A 16,041-nucleotide genomic window follows, 5' to 3' on the forward strand; every position below is an offset into this window, starting at 1 on the left:
TTGGGTACTGGACTTAACTCCTGCGTAGTAAAATAATCTGTACAACAAACCCCCATGACATGAGTTTACCTTTGTAACAAACTTTCACATATCCCCCGAACCTAAAAGTTAAAAATTAAATATTTTTTTAAAGAAAGAATAAATTTCTATTGCTTTGAACTACCCTGTTTGCAGTACTTTGCTTTGGCAACCTAGGAAACAAGCACAGGCACTGTTCAAAATGTCACTGAAGGTATGGCTTGATGAAACAGGATTCACTGGTGGCTGTCTGCTGGCTGGCTCGAAGTTTGGGCCGAAGGGTGCCCAGTATATGTACATGCAGTAAAAGTTAGTGACAGTTCTACTGGGTGTTTCATCAGTTTGCGCAATATATGTTAACTAGTACAATTATGCAAAGGGACTACCTAAATGCATAAGTAAATTGTACCATACACAATTTAATCATAGTTCATCTGAATGCAAAAATTTTGCTGACTCAGGTTAGCCGGTACTATACTCTCCCAGCTTCTCCTGCTGAGACAATTTTCTTTCCTCAACACAAAAAGGTTGCAAAAACTGAAAAGCATGCAAAACAAAGAAGGGAGTTTTGTTCATTATTATATGTAAGCAGCTGCTAGCTGAGTGGTGGTCTTCTAGAGGATTCAAGTCCTGCTAAAGTTCTGGAAGTCCCAAGACTAGATGGTGATGGATATATCTTGAATGTGCCAGTAAAGAGGAGGAAACAGGAGGTTGGAAGGTGTCAGTAATTCAGGAACCACAGGCCCAAATAATCACTGATTTATTCAGTCAACAAAAATGTATTAACTCTCTACTACATCTCAGATATTGCATTGGACTTTGGGGAGTTCACAATAGCTCCCCTTATTTGTGGAGTACTATGTGCTGACACTAATACTCATCATCTTTGTTGTCTCACTTTATTCTCACAATGTCCAGGTCAGGTAGTCAGCCATCTGCAATATGCAGGTGAGGAAGCCAAGAACTGGTAAGACAAATTTATGCCCCAAGGGCCAAGCCTCAGATCTGTCTGACGCCAAAGTCTCTACTCTCTACCTTAGAGCTTCATGCCACATATAACTGGCTACTCTTTGGAGAGTGGATCAGAGAGGGGTTAATGCAGCATTTCAGATGAGGAAGCCTTGAACAAGCACAGAAGTGGAGGAATGAGACGAAAGACTCAGGTCTGGAAGCCACTCTGAAAGTGGTCTCTGCAGGACCTGGGGTTGAGTGGGTCTGGAAAGAGAGGGAAGGAGTCAGCTGAGATTTGCAGGTGTCTGGCTCAGATGAGAGGTGAATCATGGAAGCTGCTCTGGGCTGAGTTGTATCTCCCAAAACTTATGTCAAGGTCCCAGCCCCCAGTACTCCAGAATGTTACTATGCTCAAAAACGGGGTCTTTAAGTGGTTAATGAGGTTAAAATCAGGTCATTGGAGTGTGCTTTAATCCAATATGACTGCTGTCCTTATAGGAATAGGAAATTAGGGGCTGGGCACAGTGGCTCATACCTGTAATCCCAGCACTTTGGAAGACCAACAGGCAGATTACTAGGTCAGGAGATCAAGACCATCCTGGCTAACTTGTTGAAACCCTGTCTCCACTAAAAATACAAAAAATTAGCTGGGTGTGGTGGCAGAAGCCTGTAGTCCCAGCTACTTGGGAGGCTGATGCAGGAGAATGGTGTGAACCCAGGAGGCGGAGCTTGCAGTGAGCTGATATTGGACCACTGTACTCTAGCCTGGGTGACAGAGGGAGACTCTGTCTCAAAAAAAAAAAAAAAAAAAAAAGAATAGGAAATTAGGAAACAGGCATGGACAGAGGGAAGACCACGTTTAGAAGACACAGGGAAAAGATGACATCTACAAGACAAGGAGAGAGGCCTCAGGAGACAACAACCCTGCTGACAGCTTCTTCTTGGACTTTCAGCCTCCAGAACTTTGAGCAAATAATTGTCTGCTGTTTAAGCACCCAGGCTGTGATACTTTGTCATGGCATCCCTAGAAAACTAATATGGGGCCCACACCCAAGATTGAAAAACAAAGAAATGAATGAAAATGGAGTAGGCTGAGCTGAAAGTACTGCGAGGAGCATTCAGCTGGAAGTGAACATCGCATCTGTGGACTAAGTCAGAGCTGAGACCAGATCTGTGAATGGTCCTCGGTAGGCGGGTATGGTGTGAGGCAGGGGAGTTAAAATTTTAGAACAGAAAAAAAGTGTAATATGTATACACCATGGACTACTACTCAGCTATAAAAAGGAACAAAATAATGTATTTTGCATCAACTTGGAAGGAGCTGGAGATCATTATTCTGAGTGGAGTAATTCAAGAATGGAAAACCAAGTATCGTATGTTCTTACTTGTAAGTGGGAGCTAAGCTATGAGGATGCAAAGGCATAATAATGATATAGTGGTCTTTCGGGACTTGTGGGGAAGGTTGGCAGTGGAGTGGGGGATAAAAGACTATACACGGGGTACAGTGTACACTGCTCGGGTGAAGGGTGCACTAAAATCTCAGAAATTACTACTAAATAACTTATCCATGTAACCAAAAACCACCTGTACCCCAAAAACTATTAAAATAGAAAACTAACAAAAAACAACAACAAAAAACTTCGGAATAGATGGGAATCCAAGAGGAGCATGTGGAATGAGAAGAGTAGGCAGAAGGAAGGGATTGAGGACAGAATTCTCAGGGATAAACAAAGCTTAAAGACCAGCTGAAGGACAATTGTCAAGGACAGGACAGGCACTCAAGCCACAGGGTGCACCAGCTACGTATGGTGCAGCACAAACATTCTGTAAAAGAAACTTCGAGGCAACAATGTCATCCTTCCAATAAGATAGTTAAGGTAATGGCTGGAAATTGGTCCTCAAATAATGTAACTAGACACTGTGGGACTGGGGAGAACCACCGCAGCACCACATGGTGGGATGCAGAGGGCAGAGAAGATGTGAATTGCCTGAAGCTGAGGGCTTCAGAATGCTGTCCTCAACAAGGCCAGCCAATAATGGAGGGCAAGTGATGGGGCAGGGACTTACCCTCCATTCCTCCTGTTTCTGCTGAGAGAAAATTTCCACTGCATGGCCACCAAAGCAGGAAGTCCTACCCTTTTACCACCCCGTTGTAGCCTCCTTCTGGAACAAGTCCAACTCTCAAATTTGATTTTGCTGACTTGGTTGAAAGCTCAAGGGAAAAACCTGAAAGGGTCATTTAAGGGGTCCTTAAAATCACCACGTGAAATTGGAGCACTCTTGGACACTGCAGAACTAAGGGTGTTTGGTTTTAGCTTGTTGGGTTTTCTTTGTTTTTGTCTTATTTAAGAGAAAAGACATCTGATCATTTTTCTGAAATCATGAGTCATCATTAGAAAGGAAGAAATTTGAGGTTATGGTGAAAAGAAAGATAATGGATAAGGCGGCAATATTTTCCAAAAAATGAAAATTACTCCAGAACACAGCAGAAAGAATCAGCTACAGAACCCGAGTGACAAGAAAAAGGTAAGTTTGAGGACTTACTGGGAAAAATCCTTTAGAACCTAACGTTTCTCTATAATGTAGGAGGAAAGATAAACCCACTGAGAATCCCTGGGAGAGGCTGGGAGAGGACTGGAGTAGGGGTAGTTGCAAGGGGAGAGGACAGGAACTGGGGTGCTTAGACCTTTAGGGAGCTGCTCTGAGGGCCTCACTGAGGACAGAGGCTCTACCTTTTCTGCTGCCCTTTCCACCACAGGGTGATTCTCTCTAGCACCCCAGTGTTTAAGAGACACAGAAGCCAAGGGGTGGGCCCCTCTGGGGCTGGATTTGGTGGGAGTCAATGCAGGCGGGCAGGAGGGTAAGGAGAAGTAAAGGAGGAAGACCTGAGACAAGGGCGTCTGGCAAAGAACAGATGGATGCAAAGCATGTGTCCTAGTTAGGCCAGGGAGGATAAATGTCCCTGTGTTCAGACTCAGCAGGAGATGGAAGCAGAACCTAGTGTGGTTAGAGGCCAGAATCCATCCTGGATGGAGGGTCAATCAGAGAAGCAAATCAGGGCCAACCGGAAGTGGAAATTGTATCTCAGGGTTGAGCAGTGGCAGAAAGTGCCCTAACAAAACACAGGAGAGATATGAAGACAATACTTCCTATGCAATCACTCAGGGTCCTCAGGCAGGGCTCTTGGTTTTCTACCCTAGGAGAGAGGGTCTTCCCAATGCAGGCCGGGGAAGGACAGTGCGGGAGGGCACTGGAAATGCTGCTTTCCTGAGAAATGCAAGCTATTCATTGTCATGCAAATTGTGATGCTCTTATGGCCTGAGTGGTAGAACCAGCACATTTACCTCTGAATTACTTTCAGTGTCTGCAGTTATCAGATCTTAGAAATGAACAGCAGAATGTTTTAGGAATCCGAAACACTAATTTATTTGTAAATCAAGTGACAATGTTTTGCCTACCACGACTGTGATCAACACTGTCTTAGTTCTTCCATTGCCTGAATGGCAACACATGACTCTCCAATGGAAAAGGAGAATTTACAGATGCTGACAACCAGAGAGTTGACAGATACTGAGCACCTGATCAGCTGGTGGTCACTCAGTCACATGTAAGAAGGTGGCTAGTGATTATAACTCATGCTATGATCTGAATTATTTTTCCAGGATATTCTTAAAGTGTCACTTTGGGAAAAGAGAGGGTGCTCCCAATTGCTTTTTACTTTGCTTCTGGCTAATTACAAAGTCTAATTACAAAGACTTTATTAGGATAGGGATTCTTGATTTTTAAGTGGAAACTTCTCAGCCAGTCAGAATCAACAAACAAATGGAAAGAAGAACATGAAGCTGCACAGATGAAAGTTTCGGGGCCAAAAGGGGATCATCCATATAGAATCAACTGATTCTGTTGAAGCCAGTTCAACAGAAATGATGTTAATGAGAGAAATCTAGTTAGTGCTTCAGTTTGGGAAAACAATTCATGTTTTCCTTTGGAAGCAATTTGGTTTAATTGAGAAAGTTAATAATGAGGACATCCTTTTTTTTCTACAGGACAGTCTTTTAAAGGCAAACTCTGATGGTTAGGTTGACTGTAGTATTTGGCAAAATATTTGCATTGAATATATGTACCTGTATTCATGGTTCTGCACATGTGATGAGTCTAAAGCAGTGGTTCTCAACTAGAGTTAATTCCCCCCTCCCAGTGAGTACTGAAAAATTGCTGAAAACATTTTTTGTTATTACAAGTGGGCAGAGGAGGATGCTACTGGCCTATAATGAGTATAGGTTGAAAATGCTGCTAGACATCCTACAATGCCAAGGACAAGACCGCCCATCCCACAGCTAAGAACAATTTGGCCCAAAACATCACTAGTGCTGAGGTTGAGAAACTCTGGTCTACATAATTAGCCGGTATGTGGCAAAAGTCTACTCACTCTCAAGATTTCACCTTTGTACAAACTATCAAATAAATGCTTGGGGCAATGGATTATGCATAGTACATATACATCGCCTTTGTAGGTGAATGTGTATGTGTGTGTGTGTGACCACACTCACACATGAATGCACAGATATAGAGAGGGATGCATTTCAGCTGATACACATCAGGACTTTGTACACAGTGAACCTCAATTTGGATGGTTATAACCATCTTCTGATTGCTTAGTGAGCAAGTGACCAAGTTCTGGCCCAGAACTGAAAGAAGCCTTCTAAGGGTTTCTGGTTTCTTTAAAAAGAAATATACAGATGAAAAGGGGACAGGGATGTGGCTCTTCTTTGAGTGGACATTGCCACATGTGGATGCAATACCTGAAATTGCAGCAACAATTTTGCAACCACAAGCAGAGATGGCCTGAGGGCCCATCTGCCAGACTGTGGATGGCAGAGACTGCAGTGAATACTTGCCTCCTTATTAACTCCTGAGCCACTAAATGAATAAACCCTGATGATGCCTCCTACTAACTTCTAACTATGTGAGTTGATACATTTCTTACATTTTTAATTGCCAAACTTTTTGGAGTTACCTATAGACAAACAAATTCTTTTATACAGAGGCTGAAAATTACATGCCATGTTAGTAATTTCCATTTCTAGACACATAAAAAGGAAGTTAAGAAGTAATGCACAGAACTCTACACATATCTATGACAAGCTGTCAACTTTTGTAGACATTAAACAACAATATAGAAAAAAAAAACTCAGCTAGCTTCTATAAGTGGTCATATCAACATTAGCCATATTATCATGGTCTGGAGGGTTGGAAGTTACACTTCTCTTCCAAATACTAAATAGCCATATGATGTCCTTTTTATCATTAGTCCTGAACAAGCTACACTTTGATTTCTTTAGAAGATGAAGAATTCATTTTTATTTAGAGTGTTGTTGTTTGCTTTTGAGCACCAAATCACCAGGAATCAAAAACAAATGAGGTGGGAAAGAGGGAGTGACGGAAGGCTTACCATTGAGCCATTTGGAGTTGTACTGTGCCGTGCGGAGAGGAGGTAAAATGCCCAGGCTTCGGTAAATGGCAGGATCACGTCCTGGAAAATCCATGGCCGTAGCAGCATAGAGCTCCCCGCCAGCTGTGAGGAGCGCTGTGGAATTGTGCTGGGGACTGTAGGGACAGCGGGCCATGCCACTGATCTGATCGTGGATCTCAGTCAGGTTGCTCAACTGTGGGGGAAGATGAGGGGAAAAGCAGTTATCTCTGCACAAGCCCCTTTAGTGATGCTTATGGATCACATCCACCATAATCACAGTGATGCTTGTGTAACAGCCTCTCTGGGGCTCATGGGGAGAGATGACCCACTTTTACACTCCAACTGATGAAAACAGCCTGCTCCACTCATGGTAAGAGAGTCCCTCAATCAGTCTCTTTCTCATCACTTTAGTTTACTGAACCTCATACCACTGAATACTCACAAAATAAGAAATAAGATCATTGTATATATGCCTTTGATTTATAATGCACAAGTATTGCATACTTTTCCACTTTAATTTAAAAACCAGTGTCAATATTTACAGAAATAGGATCACAATAAAGAATTACGTATAATTGCCTGGGCGCAGTGGCTCATGCCTATAATCCCAGCACTTTGGGAGGCTGAGGAGGGCAGATCACGAGGTCAGGAAATCGAGACCATTCTGGTTAACACAGTGAAACCCCATCTCTACTAAAAACAAAACAAAACAAAACAAAAATTAGCTAGACATGGTGGCATGCTCCTATAGTCCCCACTACTCGGGAGGCTGAGGCAGGAGAATCACTTGAACCTAGGAGGCGGAGGTTGCAGTGAGCCAAGATCGCGCCACTGCGCTCCAGCCTGGGAGACAGAGGAAGACTCTGCCTCAAAAAAAAAAAAAAAAAAAGAATTATGTATAAATCTATCAATATATAAAGTGAACCAAAATATAATGAATAGCCCCGAAAAATGTGTTCACAAGTAAGGATGTGAGGATATTAAACACTATGTGGCCCACATTTTCAATACTTTCTTTCCTTTTTTTTTTTTTTTTTTCAGTTTTCGGAGAGATATCCAAGTGTCTTGAAGTCATTTCATATGAATCCAGTTTCCCAAATGCTGGATTCCCAACCAATCATTGAATGAGAAAAGCTCTTGGGTACTGGTGGATTTTTGGCTCAATTCGGTTCTTGGTTCTCGCCTGAGAGGTATTGGAGCAGAAGGGTCAGGGCCGGTAGGTACAGGCACGCTGTTGTTCTGCTATGAGATGTGTACCCGGGTAAGTTCCCTCAGCTCTTTATGTCTCAGGTTCTTCTTTCATAAAAAGGAGCCCCAAAGAGTAGCGATCTTGTGGGGCAGATGTTGAGGACTGAACCATGGCACTGGTGAAAGCGTTTCAGGGCAGGGTGCGGCACCTAGAGAGCTCCCTGAGCTTCACACGCCTTGTCATCCATCTCCTCCCTTTATTTCCAATAACTGAATGCTAACCTGAAATCATGAACTGTAAAAGCAGATGGTCAATTAAGGTCTTGAAAAAGTTGTGCAACCAGGGAATGAACATATTTCTTCATGATATTCCCAGAGGAAGATTGCATTTATACCTGAATTAGGAAGATTCTACGTGTGTTCTACTGACCCTGCCATGCTACTGCTATATTATGTGCAGCTCAAAATTACTCTGTCAATGATTGCCAGGTTAAAGACAAGAAAGAAGGTCAGTTATAACTGGACTTTGCCTAGGGTTCAATTTCTTAGTTTGCTTATTTTTTTTTTACCTACTTCTTATCCAATTTGTAGGTTAATTTTTTCTTCCCTAGGATTGTGATTTTAGACCATTTTAATAATTTTAATAAATGTAAATAACAGTATTAGACACCAAAGATTATGTTTAGGATTAATGTTTAAAGTCACTGGTGAGAAAAATGCTGGTTGAAATAATTTAGAAACATATTTAAGTTTAATTATATAAGTTATAATTATTTCCAGTTATTTATCTAATTGATGGTCCTGATTAGAAACACATCAATAAATCAAATATTTATTCAATTTGACAAAAAGTGCTTTTGAATTAAACAGCAACACCTTGCTGTATAGAAATTCATTTAAAACTAATATTTTAATACAATGTTTGACCTCTTCTGATATTAAATTCTTTTGAAGCACAAAAGGAAGCCATACCGAGCGGTTGGTGCAGACAGGTGTGAATGCATTGGTCCCACAGGTGAATAACCGGTCGCCACCCACCAGAAGCACCCGGATGTAGTTCTGACATTCCTCCTGAGGGAAAAAAAATATATATATATACACATATATATATATAATGAGAAACATGCTAACAAAGTCTAAACATGCTAACAAAGTCTAACAAAGTCTAAGCACAAAGTCTATTTGATTTTTATCAAATAAATTTACTTGCTGTATCTGCACCTTGTTTGATAAAGAATATGAAGATAAACACATGTTCAATTAAACTCTCAAAGCATGCATCTAATTTGGACAGAACTGATTTCATTTTGAATTGTGTCTGATAGTAGCACAAACACTAAATGGCCTTGGATGGCTATTAGGAAAATAAATGCTGCAAGTGCTTCTTGATCAGAAGGTCACATGAGAAACTCGGTATGCAAACTGGAACAAATTTTACTTTATGGGATGGAACTGCATATTTTAAATACAGAGCAAGTATCTATATGCATTTTTAATTCATTGATTGAAAAGTGAAAATATGCTTAATGAGGAAAAGATGTTCGAGACATTCGGGACAAAACCCTAGGCTGAGGGATACTCCAAGAATGGAGTACTTTTGTGGTTGCCAATGTTCTTAGAAAACCCTGGGTATGGTAATAGCAGTGATGGACATGTGAGCTGGAGAGCTCCTCATTTATTCAGCAAGCATCCACTGAGTAGCTCCTCTTTGGTAGTCACTGGGGTAGAAGTCCCAATCCAGGCCCCTGGCAGAAAAATACAGGTTCATGACAATGACCACAGAGCTGTCCATGCGCTCTAATGAGCACACACAGAAGAATAGCATATTACATAGTTCCAAAGGAATAGGGAAGGGAAGAGGTGTACAGAGGATTCCTGAAAGAGCTGACAACTAAGTGTTAAATAAAGTGAAAGATTTCGTGAGGCTTCCTGGACGGGGTGCTTGTAGGACACCTGTCGGACTTTACTGAGCAAAGGAGGGAAAAGACTCCCCACGCAAAAGGAGCAGACTGTGCCAAGGTGTCATGGCTAGAGAAAGCAAGGTGCTCTCACTGTGTACAGAGGAGCTCACACAGAAGCCGAGGAGCCTGAAACAGGCCAGGTGTGCGCAGGTAGTGAGTTCACACGTTACTCCGAATGTGAAAGGAGCCATGAAATGTTTTGACTGCGTGAAGTATTGATGAGTTCTCGTGTTTTATCACTGAAGAACCACTCAGACACCAATTTGCAGGACTCAAGCTGAAGATAGAAGCCTGGAGTCAGGAAGCCAAGGAGGAAGTCACTTCCATAACTCAGGCTTTTGTCATTTCGTACCTAGACCAAGGTGGTAGGTGTGAAAGGACAAACCCAAAATAGTGAGTCGATTGCACGCAATGGCAAATGAATGACGCACGAGGCATGAAAGATGCTGCATGATAACATGATGATTTGAATCACATCATGCTGGAATCAGAGGAATCTGGATGTAACGGTATAGCTCACCTTCTCTTCAATCAAATGGATCCTCATTCTAGATGAAAGTGTTAATATCCCATAACTCAGTCTACTGCATAGCAGTGATACAGTAGCAAAGCATAGTGCTAATTTTTGTATTTTCTTTACTAGAGACAGGGTTCTATCATGCTGCCCAGGCTGGTCTCGAACTCCTGGGCTCAAATGATCCTTCTACCTTGACCTCCCAGAAGTGTTGGGATCACAGGTGTCAGCACCGCTCCTGACTCAGATTGGCTTTCTAAATGTAAAGTGAAATACCAAGGGTGGATTATTCTCCTAACATTATTCCTAATGGTAATAGTAATCACTTATCATTGGAAGCTGAACTGAGGAAGACAGAAAACAACCACAAAGATCTAAGTAGACTTCAGAAGAATTACCAAATGCTTGTAAAGAGTAGACAGTGAATCTGTAACTGAGAAAGGTACAACAGAGGTGGGAGGCTTGTCTTATTCCCTTTTGTCTTTATTCCTGGGGAAAGGTCAGGAGAGTTCTAAAGTGAAACAACAAAACAAAAGACTTCAAAGAACCACAGAGTTCCTCCTTCCCAGGCTGAAAGAACACAGGCAGGCCAGGGAAGAAACCAGAGGGGTCCAGGAGCCTGTAAAGACAGGCAGAGTGAGGATGAAAGCAGGAAGCCTACGCCTATCAGAGGAAACCCACAAAGACATCTCCCAGAACACAGGACAGAGCAAGCTGATGGATTTAATGGATGACACAGACATGTTAATGACACCATCATAAGGACTGGAATGGAAAATTACAAACATTATACAAGGGTGGGGATTTTGTTTGGTTTTTGCTGTTGCTTTTGGAACTCTTTTAAAAGCAAGGCAAGATGTAAAAGAACTTTTACTTTAAAAAAAAAAAAAAAAGCAAGAGCTTGCTACAAGGTAAACCACAAACAACATGGGCAAGGGTAAGTTATTCCAGGAGAATCATCTGGATTGAAATGTGATTTCACAGCAGAGTTCTACAGCCCTGCTGAAGAGAAAGCAAGGGCCTCCAGTCAATTACGGAAAGGAGAATAACCAAGATATCAAATATGGTGTTTACATTAATTTCCCAAAGGAAGAACAAAGTGCAAACAAGACTGTAGGTTGTTTTCTTTGTTTTTTGTTTTTTGAGACAAAGACTCACTCTGTTGTTGCCCAGGCTGGGGTGCAGTGGCTTAATCACAGTTCACTGCAGCCTCGACTGCTTGGGCTCCAGTGAGCCTCTCACCTCCGTCTCCCAAGTAGCTTGGATTACACGTGTATGCCACCACCTCTGGCTATTTTTTTCTTTTTCTTTCTTTTTTCTTTTTTTTTTTTGTAGAGACAAGGACTCATTATATTGCCCAGGCTGGTCTCGAACTCCTGAGCTCAAGGGATCCTCCTGCCTTGTCCTCCCAAAGTGCTGGAATTGCAGGCATGAGCCACAGTGCCCGGCTCTGCAGGTTGTTAACATCTCTGCTGACCATTCTCAAGCTTGATGAAGAACTGGCATGTTGGTCGGGATGTGTGATAACCATGGTAACCATGGTGCAGCAGTTTGCCAGGGAGGGGCAGGACACCAACTGACAGTGTCAGAAAGTCAGATAAAAAGTAAATGAGGAAAGGGACAGAATTATTTCAATGAGGGCAGAGAATGAAAGAGCATGTTCTGATCATCAAGACCATGTGAGAATACATGAAGACACTGGCTCTATTATTGGTGATGAGCCACATCGCCATGTGTCACTGGTGTGCTTCGCAGAACTGAGAGTGTGGAAAAAAAGGAGGAAGATGTCAGAGATCTGGATGATCGGGCAAGGAGGTCTGTGCAAAATCTTTATAAAACGATGGAAGGTGGCCCCAGCCCTATGGAACCCAGAGGAGCCTGTGGCAATCAGGAGCTAATGAAGGAAGGCAATAGTGTAGTTGGCCCCAGCCTTAACTAGAGGTCTGCGTTATCACCAACAACGGTAGGTGTGCTCATTCACTGAGTCCTACAGGAGCAATGTGTGGAGGTAGGTGGTATTTGAGTTTCTTCTTAACTGTCAAGAGCAGAATGCAGTCACCCAACTGACTAAGGGCATCTCACATACTTCCCCGTTCTTACTCCCTTAAAGGCATCCTCGTGTTGAATTCACAGATTGTGAATTCCAGATGTGAATTCCAAACAAATTCATTTAAAATAATAAATGTTTTAAAAAGAGAGATTGCGACAAATTCAACTGAAACAGAACGTGAAAACACAGGAAAAAAAAAAAAAGGTAGAAGTATTTAGCTTTTGAGCGGAAGATAAATTTGGGAACTGGACAGTCAATACTGTGGACAAAAGGAAATGAGTGGCTGGGCACGGTGGTTCCACACCTGTAATCCCAGCATTTTGGGAGGCCAAGGTGGGCAGATCACCTGAGGTCAGAAGTTCGAGACCAGCCGGGCCAGCATGAGACCCCCCCCCCCCATCTCCACTAAAATTACAAAAATTATCCAGGCGTGGTAATGCATGCCTGTAATCCAATTGCTTGAACTCAGGAGGCGGAGGTTGTGGAGAGCCACTGCACTCCAGTCTGAGTGACAGAGCAAGACTCCAGAGTCTCAAAAAGAAAAAAAAAAAGGAAATGAATAACAGTTCTAGGTTGTGTAATAATTAGTCTCCTCTTGATGGTGTTTTGAAAACTCAACTTCTCTCGCAGATCTACTGGCAACTCACTCTGCCAATCTCTGTTACAAACGTGGCCTTCCATGGGTTACCTGAACTTGCTTGAAGTACTGCTTGGAGTCACCTATTTTAAAGTAGAGTCATAATGTAGAAGTCCCTTTAGGATATTCTTGTAAAGGTTTCTCTTATAAATCACCATACTTAAATGTCTATGATTTTCCTTTTCTCATCTAAGAATTTTTTCTTCTAGCCCATTTCCATACCTTGAAAATGGGTGAAGAGGATTTAATGAGTTCTGATTTTCTAAGAAGTCACAGTGCACATCTCCAAGGCCTTGAGCAGCTTGCTGCCACATGGCTTCTAGGGTTGATAATGAGAGTCATCTGTCTACATTTTGATCACGGCAATTGAACATTAAAATGACCCATGTGGGCCTGTGATCCACAGACGGATCAACCTTTCCTTCACTTCAAGGCATTTAATAGCCGAGGTGCATGGTTGCTGACTCATAGAAAGGGCTTTTAGATGGAGACTGGCCAATACCCACTTGGTCTCAAGGACACAAGGCCCACGCCCCAGCAGAGAAAACACGTTTTAGGGCTGTTTTCTTAATGAATTAATTGGTTTTGTCATATAGCATTTCATGATTTTTTTTTTAAACAGGTATGTTCTGTGGATCTCTCAGGTGTCTCTTCAGCAACACCCAGCCCATCGCCCATTCCATTAATTTTAGGGAGGAAAAGATACAGGTGAGAAGCGGACAGCCTTTATGTTAATCATAGTGTTCACAATGAAAGTAATGTGTCCTCTTCATAATGTGTTATCCTTGTCAGCATCAAAGTGCTGAAGAAGAACAATTTATAGGAATTGCATGAGCCTTTCAAAGTGGAACCCACATCAGCCTAAGTCATGATGACCTGGTGACTCTTGCAAAACCATACCTAACCCAATCAGATGCATATGTGTATGTGTGTGTGTATAAAGGGTGTGTCTATATAACTGTATACATGTATTACTTGTGAATATATGCACATGCATATAACAGATGCAATATGTAGAGACACACACACACATATATTACATGCTATGTAATGTACAGTGTATTGATATATAAAATATACTATACTGTATATATGTACATACTCTATTTTCAACTGAGCTGACTTTGTGGGAAACCTTTTTGGGCACCTCAATTAAAAAAAATAAAATTAGGTGTGCATAATCTAATTTTAACCTAATGTTAGTATTTAACCTAAAGTATTCTCAATTTTTAAAGCAATTACACAAAATAAAAGCAGGGCTACAATGTGTCCCATGTATTGATTAACTCGCAGCTTTCAAAATATTGGCACTTAGGTACAAAATGTCAAGATCCAGGCCTGCACCAGCAGGTTCTCAGGTAGTACGTGTCATGAGTTTCTTCTCCTATTCACTAGGAGTTTACCTCTTTAAAAGCATAATTTGACAGCTTGGTGAACAGGAACATAGGATATGACAGGGAGAACAATATACGTTGCTCTGGATTCTAATCAAAACTCTCCCACTAACTAGCAAAATAATTCTAGGAACTTGGTGTCAAAAATCCTGAAATGAGATCATGAACAAAAACTTTTGAAAATTACAAAGTGTAATAGAAACATACAGCAGCTCTTTCATTCCCATAATAATCAGCTGTGTTTCCTTTGTACGGTTCCTAAATGTCAGAGTGGGAAGAACGTTGGTTCAGACATAATAGCCCAACACACACAAGGAACTCTTGTTAGGTCGTGAGAGAATTGACTATTTGTGTTTAAAATAATATTTGTGTAAAAGATACTTAAATAGTTATAGAATTCAATTTCTATAATGCTATGTCCAGAAGAACTAAATACAACAGGTTTTATTATAAGTTTTTGAATCCACAAAAACAGATTCCCCACCCCCACTTTTTTTTTTCCATGAAATATGTAAGCCATTGCAGGCAAAGGCACTCCCTCTTTTCCAAGTGAGCTGAGCAGTTTCTAAATAAAATAGAACACAAACTTGACAAGGGCTTGGCAGCTTCAGTACTTACCTTCTTTTCAAACCTGACTTGAATAAAAAATCTGGATAACTTCTCTTGACCGTAATTCCCTAAATTATACTTTTAGTGGATTACATGTGAAATCGTATCTGTGTCTGGACACAGATATCCCAGGGAAACAAGGGGAAATCTGTCATCTCTACTCTCCTCCGCTCTGCAGCAAGCTGAGAAAGGCTCCTATCAGAGCAGCAAGTGGGCACAGGCAGTGTCCTCCCTGCAGACCCAGCCACCTCCTTCCAGGCATGCATTCCAGCTCAGCTCTGCAGCTAAATGCATTATGTGTGGAAGCACAGACCACTTTTCTCAGAGTAGGAAATAAAACAACTTCAGTTTAAATTGCTGGCATTTTTCTCATTTCTGAGATGTCACATTTTGCATTATTCTCTTTATTTCAGGGAGAAGGGAAACTTTGTCATTCTGTTCTCATAAGAACTTCAGTATAAGCAAAACTACAAAACAGCTGAATTCGCCATCTAAGCTCATGACCACTTAGAAAAGTCTGAATTCCATTCACCCAAAGAGACGTTACCTATCAGTTAAATGGACTGTGAGAATGTTCTGTGAATTGGCTCCTAGAACTGTCACAATGGGGAAATGTGGGTTGTCTGAGTTATGCATTCAGGGGGGCAGTCCTTTGCAGGCTGCATCTGGCCCAGCTGTCCCTGTTCATAGGGACTGTCTTGTTTCTTTCCCTTCTCTGTCCCAGGAGCTGGGCTTGATCACCCAGGTTGGTCACGTCATGGTCACTGTTCAGTCACTATGTTAACACGGTGAAACCCCGTCTCTACTAAAAAAAAATACAAAAAACTAGCCGGGCGAGGTGGCGGGCGCCTGTAGTCCCAGCTACTCGGGAGGCTGAGGCAGGAGAATGGCGTGAACCCGGGAGGCGGAGCTTGCAGTGAGCTGAGATCCGGCCACTGCACTCCAGCCCGGGCGACAGAGCGAGACTCCGTCTCAAAAAAAAAAAAAAAAAAAAAAAAAAAAAAAAGAAAGAAAGAGAGATGACAAATTAGAAAGAAGAACTTGTAAAGGTAGATGAAGATCCCTCTCCTCTCACCATCCATGCACCAGCCTAGTGCTGTCTAGACTGGCATGTTTGTTTCGCTACTGCATCATTTCTGTACACAGGAACTTCCAATGCACACAGCTCTGCTACATAAACCGAGTTCTACTTCAAAGCAGCAGAAGTTATTTAAATTCTCTGTGAATTTATCAGTATACTTAATGC

At 41.8% G+C, this 16,041-nt stretch overlaps 1 protein-coding gene across 2 annotated transcripts in view; it reads right to left on the reverse strand.

Moving 5' to 3' along the window:
• SEMA5A (semaphorin 5A) overlaps positions 1-16,041 on the reverse strand; it is a 519,394-nt gene that overhangs the window by 189,207 nt on the left and 314,146 nt on the right. For both annotated transcript variants that reach the window (XM_033178781.1, XM_033178782.1), the window contains exons 7-8: positions 8,603-8,701; positions 6,422-6,635 (exon numbers count right to left, since the gene is read on the reverse strand). In XM_033178781.1, the coding sequence (XP_033034672.1) occupies positions 6,422-6,635; positions 8,603-8,701 (313 nt within the window). The remainder of the gene's footprint in view (positions 1-6,421; positions 6,636-8,602; positions 8,702-16,041) is intronic.

The sequence above is a fragment of the Trachypithecus francoisi genome, unplaced genomic scaffold (genome assembly GCF_009764315.1).
Source record: "Trachypithecus francoisi isolate TF-2019V2 unplaced genomic scaffold, Tfra_2.0 Lachesis_group2, whole genome shotgun sequence".
NCBI lineage: Eukaryota > Metazoa > Chordata > Mammalia > Primates > Cercopithecidae > Trachypithecus > Trachypithecus francoisi.